Here is a 22,065-nt window from a genome sequence, read left to right on the forward strand (position 1 = left end):
ATATATTCCGTGTACATCTGGAGCTGAAGGTGAAGGCTTTAGGTTTCATGCAAAAGAGCCTGTATTCTCATTGAATATTGGGATTGGTGGTGGGCCTCACAGGTGCTTTATTTTCAACTAGATGTACTGAGTCAGTCGTGGATTCAATCAGGTGACCCTTTCTAATCCAGACCTGTGCCTTACACGTAGGTCAACTTTTGCTGTCTGGTGACACCCTGTTATCGGCATAGAACCTATTGATTAGTGTCACATCTACTTATTGATGATCAGGCAGTATGGGGATAAATCGCACATATTTTTTTACACCCCACCTTTTCAGTTGTTTGTGGGATGGATTGTTGAAACTTCAGATATCAGTTTACCTGGTAAGGGGTTGGTTTAATCGTGTAATTCTTTTTTTGATGACCAAACACTAGCCCTTCTTACCTCCCGTTTTCACAATACATATAAAACTACAACAAAAGTATAAAACTGGTTTTAGATATTCTTTAGGTTTAAATACAGTGAACAAATGATGTAAAAAGGGTAGCCCATGTCTAGCTGTTATATATTTTTTGAATTAGCATTAGTTAATGACAGGTTAGGTTGCAAAAGCAGTAAATAATTAATTATGCCCAATTTGCCCATTCAGCTAATTTATCTAGGTGAACTCGCCAAGGGATGATCATGGAAACCTAATAAAAGGGATGAGAAAGCATACAGTCTTGCAAATGATCTGTTTGTGTTGCAGTAGTATCTGGAATGAAGGACATTACACATTTTATGATGTTTGGAAGTTTTCCTATGATACAGGTTGCTTTTGATGCATGATGGGACGCTGGTGGAAAGCACTGTTTTTAGCTTTTTTGCCACAATCAAATGCATTAGTTATTTTGCATTATCAACTGGTGGGCTCTTCAATTCGAAGTTAGTCATTTGTATAATTTTAGTTGTATTTTAATATAGCACTTTGTAAGAATATGAACCTCATGCAAGATTGTTTCTCTTTTTAGAAGTGGAAGCTCATCTAATGTGTTGATACCACAAGAAGACGACCCCAACATTTTAAATAATACAGAAAAGAAGCCTGGGCACGTGCCCAAGAAAGAGACTTCTCGAGGTGTAAAGCGCAGTGCCAGCCCTGATTACACCAGGACCCATTCTCCTTGTACTGCAAAAAAATCCAAATTGCTTGTGCACAAAGAGGCTCATTCAGAAACTAACAGAACATACAAGACTAAGAAGAGGCACATTGACCAAGAACAGCCTTTGAAATCTGCACAATTGCCATCAACCAGCAAAATCCATACCAGAAAGGGTGGAGCTTCAGGTAGTTCCCCGAATCAGAAAAGAAAAAGAACAGATAGTTTATCTTCTTTGAAGGGTGTGCCAGCAGTTGAGGCATCTGGTGTTTTCGAAAGGTCTTCAAAACCCACCAAGCTGGCTTCAAAATCGGTGACCTCAGCCAAAGCTGGGTGTAGCACCATCACTGATTCTTCCTCTTCAGCATCTACATCTTCATCCTCCTCTGCTATTGCTTCTGCTTCTTTCATTGTACCTCAAGGTGCAAGAGGGAAACCTGGAAAAGAACAGAACAAGACCAGACGATCCCGTTCTGCATCTAGCCCCAGTCCTCGAAGGAGTAGTCGTGAGAAAGAGCAGACCAAAAGCAGTGGATCTTCGAAGTTTGACTGGGCAGCTCGCTTCAGCCCAAAAGTTAGCTTACCTAAAACAAAACTGTCTCTCCCAGGGTCTTCCAAGTCTGAAACATCAAAACCTGGACCGTCTGGGCTACAGGCAAAATTAGCCAGTAAGTACACCCAAGTCAAATCTATTATTTCTTTAGTTAATGTCGAGTTTTTATGTTGGTGATCGTATTTTAGGCCAGTTTTCATTTTGCAGGGTATTGTTTATTTTTGGTGTTGGAGAACTAAATTAATTTGAAGGTTTCTTTGCTAAGCAAATTAAATTAAAAGAAGTAGAAGCTTTTTTTCTCTTTTCTGGGGGGCTTGATGAAATGTATTCATCCGACCTCCACATATGCGAGTAAAATTGTACATGTGACATGAATTAAAATAGAATTACTTCTGTTCTCTCTACTGCTGATACCGTTTAAAAAGGTAGGTGGTGTAGTATTTTCTTAACCTTCTGAAGTATCCTCTACCATTTCAGTAATAGTTACTTGTCTAGCTATCTCTTACCTAGATCTGCTTCTTTCTGAGGTCACCTTAATGATCTTGTGTCCTACCAACATTTATATCATTCTTACAGAGTGCAACATGTCTGGCCATTGATATTTAGCCTTCACTCTTTCTGATAGATGCTTCTCTGCACAATATATGGCGCCTCATTTCTTTCTACTTTGGATGTGGCATTACATGGGCGCAAAAGGTGCCACCCAACGCACTGACCTCTTCTCTTATTTTTTTTGTTCAGCATGGACCCACAGTTTCTTTCCTCAGATCATTTTTCCTCAATTTTCGAAACTTTGTTCAGAGATGTCTCCCTGTGCAATTTCTGTGGTAGACCAGTCTATTTTGATCTGCATGAACTCTGTCTGATACCTGAAGTCCAAGCACGGCTTTTATGTGAGCAGTGTGGCTGCATGCTCATTTTAAGGAGGAAGTGGCCAATCTCTTCATGGCAGAAGCTTGAGATGAATGACAAGGGAAGCAGTGGGGTCAGTGATCTAGGTCCTGCGAAAGGTCTTGATATGGCTCACCACGGATTAGTAAGTGCAAGAAGAGGCACAAGAAGTACCACAGCAGGTGGATATTTATTTAAATCTGAATCTGGATTTGGTACTGGTGCCAGAGACTGAGCCAAAAACTTCTAGGCCCTTGCATCAAATCAACTTGGATAGCTGCCTTCACCCAAACTACGCTGGCCCTTTTCTGCACCACCGTTGCTCCCTCGGGTGTATCAAGGAAGCTTTGGGTTCAAATCTGCACCTAGAGTTAGGGATATGTCCTGATTGTGCCAGATCTTAGCAGGTTGGGGATCCTGTTATTCTAGTATCTTCACAGCTGCCTGGTAAAATCTGGCTTTCCAAAGCCAATGTCAAACCTCCTGCAGGCCACTATCTTCCTTCTCTTTGACCTGAGGTGCTCCATCAACCTCCTCTGGTTTCACTTCCAGCTCTTCCAGCCATTTCTTCTTCATCGGGAGGAATTTGAAAGTCTGTCCCTCAAGGGCTTCTTGCCTCAAAGTGAGGTTAGAACATTCTGCCTATGCATGTGGTGTTTCAGGAGGTAGCTTTTTTTTTTGCGCTGACTGTTCTGGACCGGCTTACCTCCTGCATCTGGCTGGTGGACTGCAGTTGGTGGCACATGTGTGTCCGCCAGTTGTGGTTTCTCTTCTCCTTTCACTGGGGAATCCTCATGGCCAGTATCTGAATTTCCCCAGAGGTCTGCAGTTGTGTCTGGTGACAGAACGCCTTATATGCTAGAATCTTTTGTGTCCCTTACCATCAGTGGCCCACGTTGTCTCCTTGCACCATTTGGGCCGTCCTATCGATGCACTAGGGATCAGAGGCCTTTGGTCACTTTCAAGTGGAAATTTCATATGTGCCAGCTCGCACTTCATGCAACCTGCCTGGCTTTGAAGGTGTTCCTGCTATCCATCTGCAGCCAGTTGGTCCAGATCCTAACGGACAACATAACAGTGATGTTGTATATACCAACAATAAGGGTGGCATGCTCTTGCTTCCCCTGTCTGGAGGTGCTGAAGCTATGGTCTGAGACTCAGGCTCATGATATCTGGCTGATTTGTTAACCATTTGGCAGATTCCGTGAACATGTGTACTAGTTTTCATCTGTTGCCTTCTTCCCAAACACACGTGTCATCTTAATCTGAATGTGCTTTATTCCATCTTTGCCCTCTGTGCGATATTTTCGGTGGACTTGGGTGCATATATGAGAGCACACATTGCCCTCTTGTATTGCTCACTGCTGTGTCCTCCATTTTTTTGTAAAACATTTTATTGCTTTGTACACAAATTCACGCAGCAATACAAACCATGAAAATTGTGTACTGGCATGGCAGATATAGTAATCATTGAAGTAAAAGGAGACATAGGAGTTCACATGAAGATATGTGCAGACTGAGACAGTTGTGAGGAATCCTTACATGGGTACTTTGCAGATATATATATATATATAAGTGCCAGTGCAAGGCCAGACACTCCTCCTCCTACCCACATAATCCAACTCTCCCATTCTCTAACAACCTTAAACCACCCCAGCTCATTTGACCGCAGCTTCTTCATCAGGCCCTAGGGGTGTAGCAGGGTCTGTCAGGGATTCACCGTATGGTCCCTCCTCCACCTTAATTCAACCCTGAGGGTTTAGTCTAGGGCAAGCATACATCACTGCCTCCCTTGCTGGTAGGATTGGGGTCATGTGCACCCACCTGTCCCCTCTCCGAATCGCCTCTCGCTTACATTCCGCCTATTTAATCCCTTATTTCCACCATTTATACAAATGACTGCGTCGTTAACTGTCCATGGGCAAGAATAAGTGTAAAATCTGTGAGCCTATCAGTTACCTTGTGAGCTGCACTGCGTCTGTGGAAGCCCAGCAAGTGCCATTGTGAGGTGCTCTCAAAATAACTATAGGTGGCTGTACGGAGGACCTGTAACGCCATGTCCCAGTAGGTCCGCACAGGGCAGATCCATAACATGATAAAGATTGCATCCCCCACACCATAGCGGAGGCAAGCTGAGGAGGCCCTAAACATGCCATGGAAGTGCTGTGGTGTGAGCTGTCCTGTGCAAAAAAATTTAACTGAATTGATTTAAACCTTGCACTGCGGGATACTTTAGGGGTACAGGCCAGGGTCCCTTTCCAAGCTGTGTCAAGAGGGTGCAAGATTCGCCACCCATCAACTTTGTAATGGAACCAAATCCACCTGGGTTCCCTTCAATTAGGGCCTAGGAGGGATCCACGTTTAACTGCCCTAGTCTCCACAGTTATAAGTAAGAGGTAAAGGAGGCAGTCCTGTTATGGAGGCAGTCATGTTATGGAAGATCTGCAGTTACAGAATCCCACCAACTATGCACCTTGCCTGTCCAGGCCCTGTATAAAAGAAAATGCCTGGCCTGAAGTTGTAAGTCTCCTGCAAATCACCTCCTGTGAACAGATCTCCCAATATAGTAAGACCTGCCTCAACCCACATGTGCAGGCCTTCCCATTTCTCACCGGAGTGGGCTAAAACTGTGCCGTCACCAAGGGGTGCTCAGAAGTATACGGAACCCTTGTGTTTGCCCTCTCCATCACCCTGGTCCAGACATCTTGCAGTCCTTACCAATATATTGTCACCACATACTACGAATGTGTAGCTTGTTTCAGCTGGAGCCGGATTCATAGTTCCCAATGGGGCAACCCATGCTCTGTGGCTCAAAGCATCCCAGAGGTAAGAAAGCCAGCTGGCCACTCACTGTAGCTGTGCCACCAAAGTAGATAATTCGAGATCCAGTGCAGCCATTTCTCCCCTCAACCGTGGCAAAAAAGCTCAAATTTTGCAGGGCCATGCAATGTCTAGAGAAGCCCGTGTACAGGGTCAAGAGAACGCCGTCCAATTCCCGAATAAGAGTTCCGCTGGTAGAGCGGCAAACCTATAAAAAAAGCAGTTGTATCCCCTTTTTCAAAACCTGTATTCAGCCTCTCACCGTGAGAGGGAGTGTGCTCTAAAAGGGGACTGAGTATTGTAGCGTCGAGAGCCCTGCAGTAATTACCCTCAAATCTTTGCTCCTCTGATCTATATATTGCCACATAGTTTGAGCCCATCCCAAGCAGGGTGGCATATAGGAATTTCCAGTGGAGGGAGTTAGACCCCCTCCGGATGTCTATGGACCGCATTAGAGAGTTCAACTCTCAGCGGGGAGGGATTATGCCTTTTGCTAACTCCCCATTTTAAGCTTCAGTTAGTTTAGGTGCCAGGGATGCAGCATAGGAGGCATAGAACTCACTGGGAAACCCTTCTGACCTGGACATCTTACTCCATGCCAACTCCTTAATTGCGTCCTTCACCTCCTGAACAGAGAGATTGGCGCTGATCCTCCCTGCCGACTCAGGGTCCAGAACAGGAAGGGAGAAATCAGCTACTACGAAGGTACGTCCCCTTCTGCTGCTGTCACGCTAGAGGTGTACATCTCACGGTAATACAAAGTAAAAACTCCATTAATCTGCTCCTGAGAGTTCACATCCCGTCCAGTGCCATTCTGAAATTGGAGTATTGTTTTCCTTGCTCTTCTCCCGGAGGAGACCAGCCAGCATGCTCCCCAACTTATCTCTCTCCACATTAGCAATATAATCCTTTTAGTCATACTGCCTCAAACGTTCCAAACCATTGCTCTCTTTCCTCGAACTGATGTGCCCTACCTTCAGCCTCCACACCTAGATCCTGGGACAAACCATTCAGTACCCCCTCCTGCCGCTTGATGTTGGCATGCAGTTGTGTGCTTACCCTCAGCTGATTGGAGATCGTGCCCCTGCACTACTACCTTGAGGGTGTACCACTCAACCCCGAGCGATAGTTCAATTCCCGTAGTCTCCTGACAGGAGAACTGGGGTTTAGTCGCCCGGTTGGGACATAAGCATTGTGGACTGGCCAACTAGAAGTACAGAGTAAGGGGTTCTGGCCAGAGTACGTCCTTGCCAAATATTGCGCATCCACCAATCGCTCATATGACATCGCATTGCAGCGAAACATCAAATCCAAACTAACATATAATCTGTGTAGGGCAAAGTGAAAGGCGAAGGCTCTGACCCCTGGGTTGCATGCCTGTCAGCTACGTATGAGCTCCCTTTGCCCTAACCAAGTGCGGACAAGCCCTGTCGATTTATGTGCTGGGGATGCTGGTGACTGGGGCTAAGACTGATCTCAGTAGGGGTCTACCACATAGTTGGAATACCTTCCAGTTAACCTTGGATAGTGCAATGCAGTTGCTAGTAGGGGACGTCAGGCTAGCCAGGAAAGAATGCTGGTCAGAATTCGGGGCATACAGATGAAGTACCAGATCCTTGCCATCCAATCGATCCATCACCAAGACAGCGCCCCTCGGGGTCTACCTTTGCATTATGCAATTGGAAAGGCACGCCGGGCCTGATCCAAATCAGTTCCCCCTTGCAAATGCAGAGTATGCTGTGTGGTCGGGTTGCCCCCTCCACCTGTTTCAGAGATCGCTACCCTCAGAGTCTGTTAAGTGTGTCTCCTCCAAAAACGCTGTAGTGCCCCTCTGCAGTTTATGTATGCAAGGTCATTATAGCGCTTGGATTTTGTCTTCAGTCCCCGCACATTCTAAGTAATCAAAAGAATGCGATCTGACATTGTCGTTCTAGTGTGTGTGTGTGTTCCCAGCCAGTCACTGCACACAACCTCCTCCACTGCACGTACATGGACAACGAAAATAACAAAAAAGAAAATCCCAACTAACCAACAAAGCACCCACATCCCCTACCCGAACTGTGCCATAAAAGCATCATATCCAATCAAAGTAGGCAATGGCCCTCAAACTAAAGCCCTTTAACGAGGCTAATAGGTTCCATAACTTAAGGGTTTGCAGGGTAATGAGTTTTGCAAGTTCAACAATGTCCACCAGAGGAAATGCCCAATGCGAGAACCAAAACCATGCAAGCCCTGCCCATACCTGACTCCTCCCCAGCCTTAAACGAAAGAAAACAAAAGGATAAACAGTCCTATGTATACAATACCACTTACATGTTCCAGTCCGCGTGATGCGAACCAATTATTCAGGAGAGAGTTAAATTGGTTAACTGCTGTGCCCTGGGTAAACCCAGACAATGTAATGTAAAAATTATTTGTAGAGTGCTCGGACACCACTGGTTTCATGGCGCTTTAGAACAGATAAGCACGAGGTGGAGGCAGGGAGCAGGTATTCAGTCATCATATGCTTGTGGAACAGGTGGGTTTTTAATAGTTTCCTGAAGGATATGTAACAGGAGGTTAACCGGAGTTCGTAGGGGAGAGAATTCCAAGTCTTGGGTGCAAGAAAGGAGAACCCAAGGCCGCCGTGTTTCTTCTGCTTAAAGGAAGGGACAGAAAGAAGATTGTGGTGCAAGGAGTGCAGGTTACGGGAGGTGACATAGCGATGGATCCTAGATGTTACAAAGGCAGGGCCATGGCCAGTCAATGATTTGAAGACGGTGCAGCCAAGTTTAAAAATACCACGTTTCGCCACTGGCAGCCAATGAAGCTTTTTCAATAGAGGGGAGACGTATTGATACCTAGGTTGACGGAAAACCAGTCTCGCCGCTTGATTCTGCACCAGTTGTAATTGGCGAAGTTGGTAGGCTGGGATGCCAACGTAGAGAACATTGGCATAATCAAGGCGGGAGATGACCAATGCCATAATGACTAGTACATGGGCCTCAGTGGTCAGAAACCTGGAAATTTTTCGGATTCGCCATAGGTGGAAGAAACATGCCTAAGTAACTGCCTTGATCTGGGGTGTGAGAGAAAGATCTTTGCTGATGGTAACCCCTAAACTCTTTACAGAATCAGAAGGGGAGGGAGCGGAGCCCCAAGACGGTGGCCACAAGTTGGGGTTCCAGGGATTAAGGGAGCCTCCTGTTAAGACCAGCTCCGTTTTGTTGGGATTCAATTTCAGTTGGCTTTGGCACATCCATTCGGCAATAAAGGTCATAGTAGACTGAAAGTCGGCGATGGGTGTGGAGTTAAGATTAAAGACCATTTGAATGTCGTCAGCGTAATTGAAGATGGAGGCAGGATGGTTGTGTAGGGATTGAATCAGGGGTTGCATATATAGGTTGAATAAAAGTGGTGATAAGGCTGACCCTTGTGGAACCCCACAGGTAAGTTTCTTAGGGGTGGTTGAAAAGGAGGATAGGTGAACAGACTGGGAGCGATGGACTAAGAAGGATCTGATCCACTCTAACGCTGTGCCCCGGATGCCGGCGCTGCCGACACGGTCGATCAAAAGAGTGTGATCAACTGTGTCGAAAGCGGCAGACAAATCCAGAAGCACAAGGGCCTGGGGGATGTTATCAGCTCCCTTCCTGAGCTCGTCCATCACAGCCACAATAACAGCCTCAGTGGAGTGTCCCGGCCGAAAACCCGCCTGCTGGGGATCCAGAAATTGGGAAGACTCAATGAAGGAACTGAGACAATTGGTCACATGGGCCTCTAGAATTTTACTAAGAAAAGGGAGTAGGGAAATAGGGCGGAAGTTACTCAGTTCTAGGGAATCCGCATTGGGCTTTTTGAGAATGGGCACTACGGCAGCACAAAGTGGTTTCTAAACCCGGTATCGCCGATTTTGAAGGTGACCACGTTTAATTTCCCCCTTTCCCGACCCCTCTGGTTTCCTACCCATCCCACGCAACCACACTGGTTCACTAAACGGGTGTATCTCGTTATTTCTGCCACCGAGGATGTTAATATTTAACGCAATGTGAATGTATTTGTTATATTGGTTAATTCAGAAGGTAAAAGCGTTTGTTTTGCTTTCAGAACTCTTTGACAAAGGGCAATCCATGCCCGAAATGCATCGGAGTATTTCTTTGGAAATGTTTGTCTTCAAAATGATGGGATATAAAAACTTCGAAATTTTGTGAATTAACACGTCAAGGACTTTTTGCAAAACTGATGAATAAATAACGAACCGATAAAAGCAACATAGGAGTCTGTCTTCATTAGACGAACCATAGAGTGTGCCCATTAGCAAGGATGCGTTTACTCCCCATGTAACGCACACAACCTGTTTTCACCTTACAGAAGATGCCATTTTCTCCAGTCAGGGATTCCTCTGCTGAAGTCAAGAACAATAAATCATTATGAAGATCTGAGCTTCATTAATCTTGATATATAGAAGCACACGTTGTCTCTCTCAACAAAGGTTTTAAGAGTTCAGCTCAGTGGTGGTGTGCGTTAACCATGTGAACTGTATTCGAAGGTAGTGAAGCTTTACATTTGTGGAAATCCTCAATTCAATATTTTGATTATCGCTGTTAATAAAAAAAGTTTGCATCATCCTCCCGTTTTAGGCGGTCATCTGTGGGGCAGAGCCTTCCACTAGTTCTAGATGAAGACTGTTTAACCTAGTTTTGTAACTTAATCATGTAAACCTTAAATGCTACATTTAAAGTTACTTCAGTAACAATTTGGTAGTCTATTTACGCTGACCTAATTTCACAGCAGGTTTTAGAAAATGTATACGCTTGACTTGAGTGCTTTTTTTTATTTTGCATAGATTTGAGGAAATCGACAAAGAAACGCAGCGAATCGCCACCTGCAGAGCTCCCCAGTTTGCGGCGGAGCACACGCCAAAAGACCACGGGCTCCTGTGCTAGCACCAGGTACGAACTGTTCTATTTTTGAATACCTGTTGACTCTGATTCAGTGTTCATATCGAAGCGCTACTCATTCAAATAAAATACAAGAGCAACATACCTCTTGAGAGCATGTTACCTGTACTCCTCTAAAAGATCGTACACCATGTCAGGCTTTGGGGACTGGGGAAGAGATAATTTCGGCAGCAATGAAGGCACAGTGAATGTATTTTAATTCACGTTGCTTTCCTGTTTTCAGGGTGTTTTGGTTCAAAATGCATTTGGTTATCTTGTGTGTATATATGTACTCTTTTTTTTTTTTTTCCTCCCTGCCAAAACCTGTTTCCCTCCTTTCTGGGCCGTAACAGGTTTCTTTGTGTAGTTGTTTTTTTGTGGTTCTTTATCTTGGGATTTTGTTTTATATTTGTGAAGGATGTTGGATTGACTGTCCTCTGCATGGTTTTGCGAAACTATGCTTCCCTGCCATCGTATTTTATTTCTTCAAATACTTGTTTTTTATCTTCGGTTAGCCTGAAAAGCACGAGGGACTAGTGAAAACTCCATATAGTTTAACACCAGGTTAAGGCTTAACTGTCTGTGCTGGGGGGTGGGGGAAATGCAAGAGGCACCTAAAGTGCGTATCACCTTTCCAAGTGAGGGTTGTGGTTGTCCCTGGCTGTGCGGTGGTGGCAGCACGATTAACGTTTTGCTGCACAGATCTTTTTACCTGTACCCTTCTGAGGAGACTGTCTACTGGCTAGCCCTGGTTAAAGGAATATCCAGTACAAATACCTGGAGAATGAGTGCATGACGTCTGTAGCCTATCATGTCTCAGACATCGTAGGATGTAGGTTTTGTTTCAGGGATATTTGAACAGGGCTTGTGAAGACTTCCTAAAGTGGTGGTTTCCCGTGTGACTTTAGGCATGTTGATTTTATGCTGCTGACATTTCAACCTCCACATAGACCCTTGTGTCGCCCTCAAAAACCATATACAGGTGTGTGGTGGATGGAACACATGGAGACCCCCTGCCCATTTCCCTGTGCCCTTTTCCCATTTCACCTGTAGCTGAAGCAGGCCTCTGTCAGAGTCCAGTAGAACTAACTCAATGATCAATCAGAGCTGGTCTGACTGTGTATTCTCGCCTCTGAGGCTGTGAAATCCATAGCCTCTATGGGTGGCACTGTACCTTGGGAGGGTGTTTGGTGAACAATTACTTTCACCTCCATTTTGATGTTGGATGTAAAATGTGGTCCACAATTGAAGCATGATGCTCATTGAGTATTGGAAAAGCATACAAACTTTGAAATGTTGCAGACTCTTTGGTTAGTTCTGCCATTCTGCCTTAATCACTTGGGGGGGGTGGGGTGGTGTAGAAGTACTGAACCCCTTAACCATCACTTCGGCTTTATATCATTGTGACCTGCACACCAGTGAATGAAGGAATGAAGGAAGGTGATAACATTATTGATTTGCGTACCGTTAATTTAGAGTGGTCCGAATCACCTGCTTAGTTGCTTTGTTGTTATGATCTGGGGAGGGACTCGCATAACTGCTGAGAAGCTCAACTGTGCCTGCAGAAAACCTAACCTTTTCTTCTGTAATACCTCCTCAAAGCCCAGTTGATGAACAACTTGCACGGTCGAAAGACTGAGTTTGCCTTAGGGAACCTGGAGGAAGTAAGAGCATTTGAGTTGTGGGGATACTTGTCAACATGCATGAATGCGCTTATACTGTGCTGACGTATCCTGTGCGTGCAGTCTTTGTCCCTTTTCATTCAACTTCAGGGGGACAAGTTTGCAGTTGCCTTTTACATTGCTAGTGTGAGATCTGGCTCAGCTGGCTGTAAAAAAGCAGTCTTCACTCAAGAACATATAGAGCTATCTTTTGTTTTTATGGTTCTGTAACGGTTGAAGCTGTGCTGTGATGAAGCCTAATCCAAAACTGTTCGGCTTCCTGTTGGTGCCAACAATCACTGCAGTATATGCCCACCAGTTCTGTGGATGACCCTGCCTCCATAAAAACATAATCATTACTGCTAGTGCCCCATATACACGCTCAATAAGGATCACTTGGATATTGGGCCACCTCCCAATAATTTGAGCTTTTCTGCTAATTTCATCAGTCCGACTTAAAAATGATAAAGCTTTTGATTCTACTTGACTGGATAGTGTCCCTTGCCCAGTCACCAGGACATGACCCTGTAGGAACACAGGGCTTTCCAAAGTCTTTCAGATCTAACTACTATAAAGCTACTATTTTTTTGCAGCATCATGTAGTAACATGTGTTGCTGCATGTTCGTATTTCCCAAAAATATTCATAATGGAAAATCAGTGTAACCAGTTTTAATAAGATTATGGGAAACAAAAATAAACAAGCCTTGGCAAAGCCAGTAGGTCTGAAATTGGTGGTCCGCTTTTTAGTTTTGTCAATGCCTGACTTGTTTTGGCATGGTTTTTGTAAAACCTTATTGGTGTGGGAGCTGCCGGACCCTCGCCGTTATAAAAAACATTGGCAAAAGCAAAAATTGTTTTTGGTCTCAAAAAGCACACACTGCCACAGTAGTTACTGGCCCTGAACAAAACGACTTTGTGTGCCGATAGGCTACTTGTGAAACTCACAGTGAAGTCAGCCAATAAAGAGAGAGACATAATTTTAATAAACGCAAAAGGTTACGGTCAACGCCAAACCAAATTGGGGCCCAATTATTGAAGAAAGTCTCAAAAGTGCACCCATGGTATATGTCCTTGCATCAACTGTGGGTTTACAGCTTTTGTGAATTCCCAATAATTTAAAGAAGTAGGACAAGAAATAGTACTCCTAGAAAATATTTATGAACTGCATTTTAGCATGAGCAGATTTGCATGCATAGATTTGCTCATGCGAAAATCTGAGTGTTTGCAAGTTCACTTTCCCTCCAACCACTTTTTTCCCAACTCTGGAATGTGGTTTACGTCTGCCATTGTCAAGAGTACATTTCCAACATTTCTCAGTGTGGGAAAATATTAGAAAATAGTTGGTAACCCTTAAAACATGCAAGTTAGTAGGTTTGCACAGACTCAAAAGGGCATTCTAACCCTGGAACTATTACTTACTGCTACCATCAGCCCCAGTATTTAGATATGTGGAAACGTGGCAACATAAGGGGATTGCAAGTATTCAAACATTACTATAGTACGAGCCCTGGCATATTCGGAGAGGCTATATCAGAGCTCCTATATAATAAGAGTGCTGCCCTAATTAGTCGCTGCACTACATGGCACCAAAAGCACGAGTGGATTTTGTTACAGGACAAGTAGATTTATGAAGCACTTGCCCCATGGACAAGTAGATTTTTAAAATTAAATTCCACACCCCTGCTGTACCTATTGACTCAGGTCAGGTAGTATGTACGGGTTTCCCCCTTTTTATACAATAGTCAAATACTTCGACTTCGTTACTTAGTCAGGGCCACTGAAATTATGCGACTTTGTGGCTGCTGTGTTCAGCATAATTATGGATTAGTCCCATTTGCCATACAATCCATCATCTGCTGCACATAATTTTCAGAATCTAGCAGTTGAATATTTGTTTCTAGCTCAGATTAGTCAAAAGTTACTTGCAAAGAAAGGTATACGTGTTACTGCGCAGTGGAAAGCCCTTAACTATTGACTGGTCATTTGTAAGCTGTTTATTCCAGTATTTGGATTTCAGTCTGGAGCTGATGAGGTAGAACTTTTGCCCAGACAGTGTTAACTTGTGTACAGGTAACAAAATAATGAAGTAATGCTATCTCAAAATATGCCACATTATACTGCATAATTTGTGTTTTGTTGTATAATTTAGTAAACCCTGCTGCTTAACTTGGTCCTCTCCTGCCATTCCAGTGGCCCCACTTAGGGTATTAATTAATCATTTAAAGTTTAACACTGTTTAATACTGCAGGAAAGCACTGCATTCCATAAATTTTGAAAGCCAAGATTTCCTTAAATGTTGTGTGTGCTCTAATTAAAGAGCAGGATAGTGCGAGCTATTGATCTCCATTTCTTTCAGTTTTTTGCTACAAGATTCTCTTCAAATTGTGTTGGCCTTCTGAATACTATGACTCTCGTAATGCTTTGGTCATATTAGTTTGTCCTTCGGGCTCAATTGCTTCATTCTGTCCCACTGCCTTCCGGATGAACTTGCTATTATTTTCATTGTATACATAGCAATAAATATCCCATACCAGAGAAGAAAATGTTGCTTACTTGTCACAACAAAATTCTCTCATGGATATCTTCGCCATCCTTCTCCTCTGTAGAGCAACAGAAGTAAAAGCATTGATTAGATCCTAATTCCTTCACTTTCACAATCCATAGTGTATCAAACTTCTGTGTGGCACCAGGCACGAATTTGGCATTTAATTGACAGCATAATATTTCCTTTATGTGGGGCTGCATGCTCATGGAAACCGTGTACTTCAGAGTTTTCTCTTTTATAAAGTGTCGATTGTATTACAAGACAGCAAATACAACACAAATATTACCTTTTACTTACGCACTGTGTTTAGCTTTATCACACAGTAGTTTTTCCCATACATTAAGTGTTATGGGACCCACTTATGGATGGAGGTATGAGTTAGAAGTGGTGTCAAAGACAAGTAACTTCTTCTTTTGCTTTCTCTGTGTGCTTGTACCTTTCCCGTTTGCTTACAAAAGGTTAATGCATGAACTCTTTGATTAGGAAGTAGTATGTGGTGGTTCATTATACTAACTAAATGCTTTTAGATTAATAATATACAGAGCAAAATGTTGACCATAAAAACTGAATTTAATTTCTTTTTTAGTCGGCGAGGCTCTGGCCTAGGCAAAAGAGGAGCAGCTGAAGCTCGCCGACAGGATAAAATGGCAGATCCTGATAACAACCAGGATGGAGCTAATTCTTCAGCTGCTCGCACAGAGGAGACGCCTCAAGGAGCAGCAGGTAATCACTCTTCCATTATTGATAGATTGATATTTACCTGGGAAGGAAAATATAGGTACATATAAGTGGCCAAAAGGCAAATTCGATTTTTATAAGAAAATGGTGGGCCTGTTCCTTAAGGTTATTTGCATGAGGAGCTACACTTAACATCTTGATGAATAATTGACCAGACAGTAGTTATGGTTGATCTTTACACTTGTGAAGAATTCCAGAAATTGTTGATCTGTTTACAGCATGAAAGCGAATAAGTTTATTTACTCTAATGAAATGAAAGTAAGAAATGGGTCGAAACCAACGCACTTGGGAATTTTTCGTTAATGATACCTCTAACTCCAATATACAGTTCACTAAACAAACCAAAGGCAAAAATAAGGTTATAGTTGGGTGAGAATTTCAAAACATTCAAAATCACTGAAATTCACCATTTGCCCTAAGGTAACTAACAACTTCAGCATGCACAGTTTTCCCTTATATCATTTCATTGCAAATATCGCAGTGATTTGATCAAGGGTGTTATAGAAGATTTCATGAGTGTTTGTAATATGTGAGGTAGTTAGCAATCCATGACAAGGGCACGTGTTGTAACTAGTGGTTCAGTGATTTTCATACATATTGACAATGTTACGTTCTCATTGAAATTCTCACCTAACTATAGCGTTACTTAAACCTTTGGTTTTTTTTGTGTGCATTTCTACATTTTTTTTAATATAAAGTAATATTTTATCACCGTACGTAAACCTGCGCTCAGACCCTACTTCCAAAACCATGTAGGCAGTCAACCCCATGCTGTGCACTGCCTTTGGCCGTGTGTGCCAACAGTTATTCTGCCAGATTGTTGATCCTCTTATGTTAATGAAACCTCTTTAGACTAATTAAAAGTCTTCTTTGTGTGATCCCACTTCTGGTTAACCTTCTTGCATATAATCCCTTCCTCTACTAACAATGAAATAAGTTTAAAGTTTCTAGCCTCGGTGGGTACATTATCGTTGGGGACACTTCAGATAAACGTGAAAGCACCGGCCCCCAAACTACCTACAAGTCCTGTTTTTGCTCAGCTAAATTGAAACTAAGTTTCTACATAGCAATAACATCATACAATCTGGAGTGCCTGTGGTAGGGGAGTGGGGTCTGCATTTTTTCCTCCAATATTCTGCTAGTGAAGTCTTGGCTGCCCCAAAAGGTGCCACGTAAGATTGTTCTGTGTGCCGTGGTTTGATGCTTCAGTACTGGTGATCTCATCCTGAGTAGTAATACGGTAGAGGTACTGAAGGAGAGGGTGCACCAAAATAGTTTTGAGTTTTATGGCAACCTCGGTCTTGAATGGCGGAATGCATAGGCGTTTCCACCAAATATTTTTCACATCTTCGCTTGCTTCAATTCCTGTCCAGCATTTTGGATCCACCAGTTGGTAGACCTTGTTAAGCTTACCTTGTGATCAATACTAGTCTAGTAGCAATTTATGGTGAGCTACCTTTCTCAGCGTTCCTTACACAATTTGATGCAGATCTCTCTAGATCAGATACCATTGAAAATCTGTAAATACCACCTCAACAAATCTGAGATACTGGGTTCTTTGGGCTATGTAGTCAAATGGAGACGCCTCTTAAAAGGAGTACATATAACTGAAAGATTATGCTTGTGGCACCATAAGCTTACAGAACACATTTTTCAAAGGGGGTTGGGTCCCTCATTACGGTCTGTTTCCAACCTGGTTGTAGCAACAAATGCTGTAATGGAGCATAGTGGAATATTTATTTTCTCCTGTATATGGAAGTTTGCTTTGTACCCTTTAAGATATTTATGACGTTATTCAATACATTTGAAACCATAAGGCAGTCTCCAGCCTGCCAATTCTCAAAAGGATCTGGGTGGAAAGCATGTACGAATGTCTGAGTGAGCCTGATTGAGGTGAATAGGTGTATGTGGTGTTGAGTAGGAGGTCAAATATAGTTCCCAGTTGAGTTCCATACATGAAACATCGTAGATATTGGAGTGCTGTGGTAAGTGTTAACTGGGTGATCGCATATTTGTGTTCATATGAGGTGGCTAGGCCCTTTATTGCCCTATCATGTGTATTCATAGCTTAGAAGCAGCTCTGGTGCACCAATCTGCAAGAACCCTCAGTTGAGCTGCCCCTTAGTAAACCTCCAAATCAGGAAAAGTGAGACCATCCTTCTATCTAGGTTAGCACAATATTTTCTAGAATACTCTTGATAAATAGAGCTAGAAAACTAGCAACTGCAAAGTGTGTATAAAGGTCTGGAAACATTTGCAGATAAATTGAGGCAGCTCTAACCTGTCTAAAGTTCATATTCTTAAGTATTGGGCTTTCCCCCAGTTTATTTTTTATAAAATTGCAAAACATAAAGTAATAGCATCCAGACGTGAAACCTGATAGCAACAATGGCTAAGAACAAAACCATGTGACCAGGCCTTAGGAACACAAAGTAGACAGTAAATCAAATTCAGTTTAAATCTGGTGAACAAGAATCTGTGACTGTTTTGTTACAAAAGCCAAATAAGATTCAATAGAGGGCATAGTTTATAGGAGAGTTAAAGATTTAACTGACAAGTCACACAAATCCACATCTTCTATAAGGACAGTTCTATATTTTAGAAAGGCATTTTTATCTCCGTCAAGTCGGATTTAAAGAGTCTGGCTTAAGTAACAATATGCCCAAAGCCATAGGCTAGGCTAGGCACACACCTACTCAGTGGCAGGATACCTTTGCAGGTGAAGGGGTGCTTAACAAATACACATAACATAGCACAATTCTGAAAGGAGGACATGATTTAGCTGTGCCATGGATTCTAACTCTGAAATCCAACCTGAACAGTCCTTGACTATTGCCTACAAAGTCCAGTCTCCAGTTTAAGTCAGACTGAAAGCCAGAGTAAAAGAGGTTGTAATTTAAGAAGGTTGGAAATAGAGCCCTGGCTCAGCTCCTCCTGAACCTCAAATCAGGAGTGACTCTGAGGTAAGCACAGGAGGCTTCTGTAAAACCTATTTTCCTCACTTTGCAAGGGGAGATTGCTAGCATAACCCCAAATGTCCTATTTGTAATAAGATGTTGCTACTCTTTGACATTATAAATCTTAATCAAGGCTTCAATGGGCTTGTTACCAAGCCTTGACGCAAAATCAAACAGTCAAGATTGTTTACATATCCCACAAAAGTGTGGTAAATTAATGATTCTTAGAGTTGTTATAGTACCACTATAAGTATTCAGGGAATCAATAACATTGGAATCATAATTGTTACTATTAAAATTGTAAAATTAACCTCAGAAAATGTGAAAACCATTATAAAATTGCTCGAACAGTTATCAATCAATCAGTGGCATGGAAGTTCATGGACAACGCAACCAATGCCAGCAGAACACCTTTCACCCATTCAGGTAAAACTGTTCAAAAAATAAATTGTTTGATAATGACCAAGTTTCTTGTTAAAAAAAAAAAAGAAAAAAAAAGATTCCATACAATTTCATAACTGTACCATTCAATCTCCCTTTTTGGAGTGTAATCCTGTGACTTACCAGCTTAAGATGTATAGCGTGTCCAAAGCAGGAGAATCAGTTGAAAAAATAATATTAATGAACATCTCCGGTTGACCATCTTATCGAGTGGGTACACCTAACAAGTCAAATAATATTCTGTATGGCAGAAAAAACTTCTGATGGATACATCTGCCAGTGGATTCCTCACCTTGTGAATATCCCCTTGCGTCAGCAACATTCGGAAATTCTTTTTGTAGCTTCGCGCCGACGACGTCACAGAAGCACGGCATCGCGCGTGGCTCCGATGACGTCACCGACTCCATAATAGGCCCACGTCGGCGTGATGACATCAGTTCCCTTTTTTCTGCGTCATCTACGCTAACGGTTTTTGAGGGATCCTCTGTAGTGTTAGTAACTTTGTTATGATTGTGGTTTTCTGTGTCTTTTCCAGTGTAGATAGTATACTTTTAGCCATGACATATTTGTGATAAGGTTTTGTGCCAAATTGATTGTATGAGGCATATTTTCTAGCCTCTTTTTATAACCCAATGAATTTCTGAAATGTGTTAGTGCACCATTATACATCTGGCAAACCATGAACCTAATGAATTAGGATGCTTAATAGAAACTGACGTAATAACTATGGTATTCACTGCAGTCTATTGAATGTACAGATTTATCTATGTCCATTTGGTGTCACTGTATCACATTTCTATATTTAGATATATATTTAAAAAATAAAATGAGATAAAAAATATATTTATTTGTATTAATAAATTTTGAATTGATATTTTTGTGTCTATTTGGGTCAGTACTTGTTTGCTTTATATATTATTGGTCCACTTGTCGAAGTGTTTCCTATAAATTTATTCACATGTGTCCAGTGTTACTGTCTCCTGTCGTGATGTCGACTAAGAAGACTGGTTTCAAACCGTGCGGTGATTGCGGGAAGATGATGTCAATCACGGACCAGCATGATGACCGCATATGGTGCCGGAGTTCGGATCACGACGTCCAAGGTTGTCATTCCTGTAAGAAGAGGAATCCGAAAGCCCTTCGTGAACGTGAGGCGAAGCTCCTGGTTGCCAAATTAAAAGGTAAAGAGACCAAGAAGAGTTAGAGGTCGCGATCGCGGCGGTCGAGGTCCCGGTCGAGGTCGGCTTCAAAGTTGTCATCGGGGCATGCTTCCAGATCAATGAAAAAGAAACATAAGAGGAAGCGTTGTTCAAGGCACCATTCAGGAAAGGAGTCGGTTTCGAGAGCGAAGTCGCCTAGTAGACTGCATCAAAAGGATGTGGTATCACCTTCTCCGGAACTCTGTGTGGGATACAGTTGCTCAAGTGCTGCCTCAGTGCCCGAAGGAGGGCCGGACCGGACTCTCTCGAGCAGTTGCCGAAGGGAGAGAGGCAGCGAAGTTTACCATCCGGTGTGGGCTGGATGCCGCTGACTCACTAGGCAGGACGATTTCCACGTCAGTAGACCTTCGACGCTACGCCTGGTTGAGGTCGACTGGTTTTTCCGGGGATGTCCAGTCCACCCTTAGGGACATGCCCTTTGGCCGTTGCCTATTCGGTGACATTGCAGACTGCGTGCTAGAGCGCTTCAAGGACTCTCTAGCTGTGGCCAAGTTCTTGGGCCTCTCCACCACCCGCCCCGTGCAGTCTGCTTTTCGCCCCTTTCGTGGGTACGGAAGGGGTGCCCAGCCCAGAGCAAGCTGTTCAGCCCCTGTGCAGCCATGGATGTGGGAACCAACGCTGTGGGTCTGGGGCGCCAGCGGGCAGGCCAGTCCACCACAGCCCCCTCTGCGGCAGCCTCCAGACCCTCCTAATCCTACCTTTCAGGGCCACCAATCGCCAGTGGGCGGCAGTATTCGCCATCACCTCCCTCACTGGTGCACCATCACGCTGTACAGGTTGGTTTTGCAAATAGTCCAAAGGGGCTACTCCCTCTCCTTCGAGGCTACTCCTCCATCCATGCCACATCAGTAACATCGGATGTCGGAGGATCATTTGGCCCTTCTCCAACAGGAAGTTTAGGCACTCCTGGGCAAGGGTGCCATCGAGCGAGTTCCTGTCCCAGAAGTAGGTTGTCGTTGCTATTCCCACTACTTTCTGGTGCCCAGGAAGGACAAAGGCCTGTGTCCTAAATTGTATCTCAGGGACGTCATCCGCTTCCTCCAGAAGAAGTTCAAAATGTTGACACTGGCTCAGGTCTTGTCTGCCCTTGACCCTGGAGACTGGATGGTAGTGTTAAATTTGCAGGTCACTTTTTTCTCATGTTTGGCTGGAGCCATAGGCATATTTGTGTGGATTTGTCCCAGATTTTGCACATATTTGGATTTGATTTTGCACATTTTATGTAGAGTATTGTTGGTTTTGGACCGCCTGTTGGTCCAGACAGTTCGCTGTTCCTGCAACTGATTTTTATTTTGTTCGATTTGGAGAACAAAATCAGATGGAATTCAAAATTGGTTCTGTCTAAATTCATGCTTCCAGTGACAGATTTTTCTGCAGAAATGACCAGCAGTTCTCCAATTTAGAAAACACATTAATTCGGAGATTTTTCTCATAAACCCTCTACTCCTACTTAGGCTTGTTCCAGCACCAAATCACTCCTCGTTCTAACTGCTTGCATCCCAAAATTGGAATTGGCAATCACACCAGAACTTGCATATGGCACAAAATCGAAGTCTGACTTAATCATCAAATTATTACTACCCCTCTGAATCTGTTTTGTCTGTGCAATCCTGAACCTCTCCTTAATTTTATTTTGCTTGACATTAAAGAAATCACTACAGTGTTTGGCAAACTTGAGTGTCCTGACTTCTTTCATCCTTTCAAATGCAGGAGAACCTTTCTGAGGAATCCTACCACCTTTCATAACAGATACATTTGAAAATGCTAAAAAAATATTTAATACAGCACCCATTATTCTCATTCAAACTCATTACAAAATCCTACAAAAGTTAACCAAGTCAGCCAGTTCCAGTGTGGCTATGGCAAAAGTCAACCAATCCTAGGACGACCTACGTGACTAATGACGAAGCCTCACCAGTCCCAGCACATCAGTCTGCAAATTACGTGATTTCTCAGTGGGTAGAAGTCAACACTATGCCTTACGCCACGAAACACACTCATAGACAAATGAAATCTTGTCAGCTCAACCTAAATAAGAGGGAAAAACTAACCCTCTGCAGTGCCAGTTGAGCCAGGACTGGGCAGACGAGCTGGGGGAGGCCAGTGTTCTGGACACTTCGCCCAAAACTGGATTGGTCTCCTCTCCAACCGTGGCTACGGAGGAGGGGGCTGCTTACAGCATGGTGTTGACTAGGGCA

The 22,065-nt window shown here is 43.3% G+C and overlaps 1 protein-coding gene across 15 annotated transcripts in view; it reads left to right on the top strand.

Moving 5' to 3' along the window:
* The window catches only part of TRIP12 (thyroid hormone receptor interactor 12), a 1,206,981-nt gene that overhangs the window by 159,167 nt on the left and 1,025,749 nt on the right, over positions 1-22,065 (top strand). For all 15 annotated transcript variants that reach the window (XM_086944059.1, XM_086944047.1, XM_086944048.1 and 12 more), the window contains 3 exons: positions 993-1,789; positions 10,211-10,316; positions 15,098-15,234. In XM_086944059.1, the coding sequence (XP_086800185.1) occupies positions 993-1,789; positions 10,211-10,316; positions 15,098-15,234 (1,040 nt within the window). The remainder of the gene's footprint in view (positions 1-992; positions 1,790-10,210; positions 10,317-15,097; positions 15,235-22,065) is intronic.

The sequence above is a fragment of the Lissotriton vulgaris genome, chromosome 11 (assembly GCF_964263255.1).
Source record: "Lissotriton vulgaris chromosome 11, aLisVul1.2, whole genome shotgun sequence".
Taxonomy (NCBI): Eukaryota; Metazoa; Chordata; class Amphibia; order Caudata; family Salamandridae; genus Lissotriton; species Lissotriton vulgaris.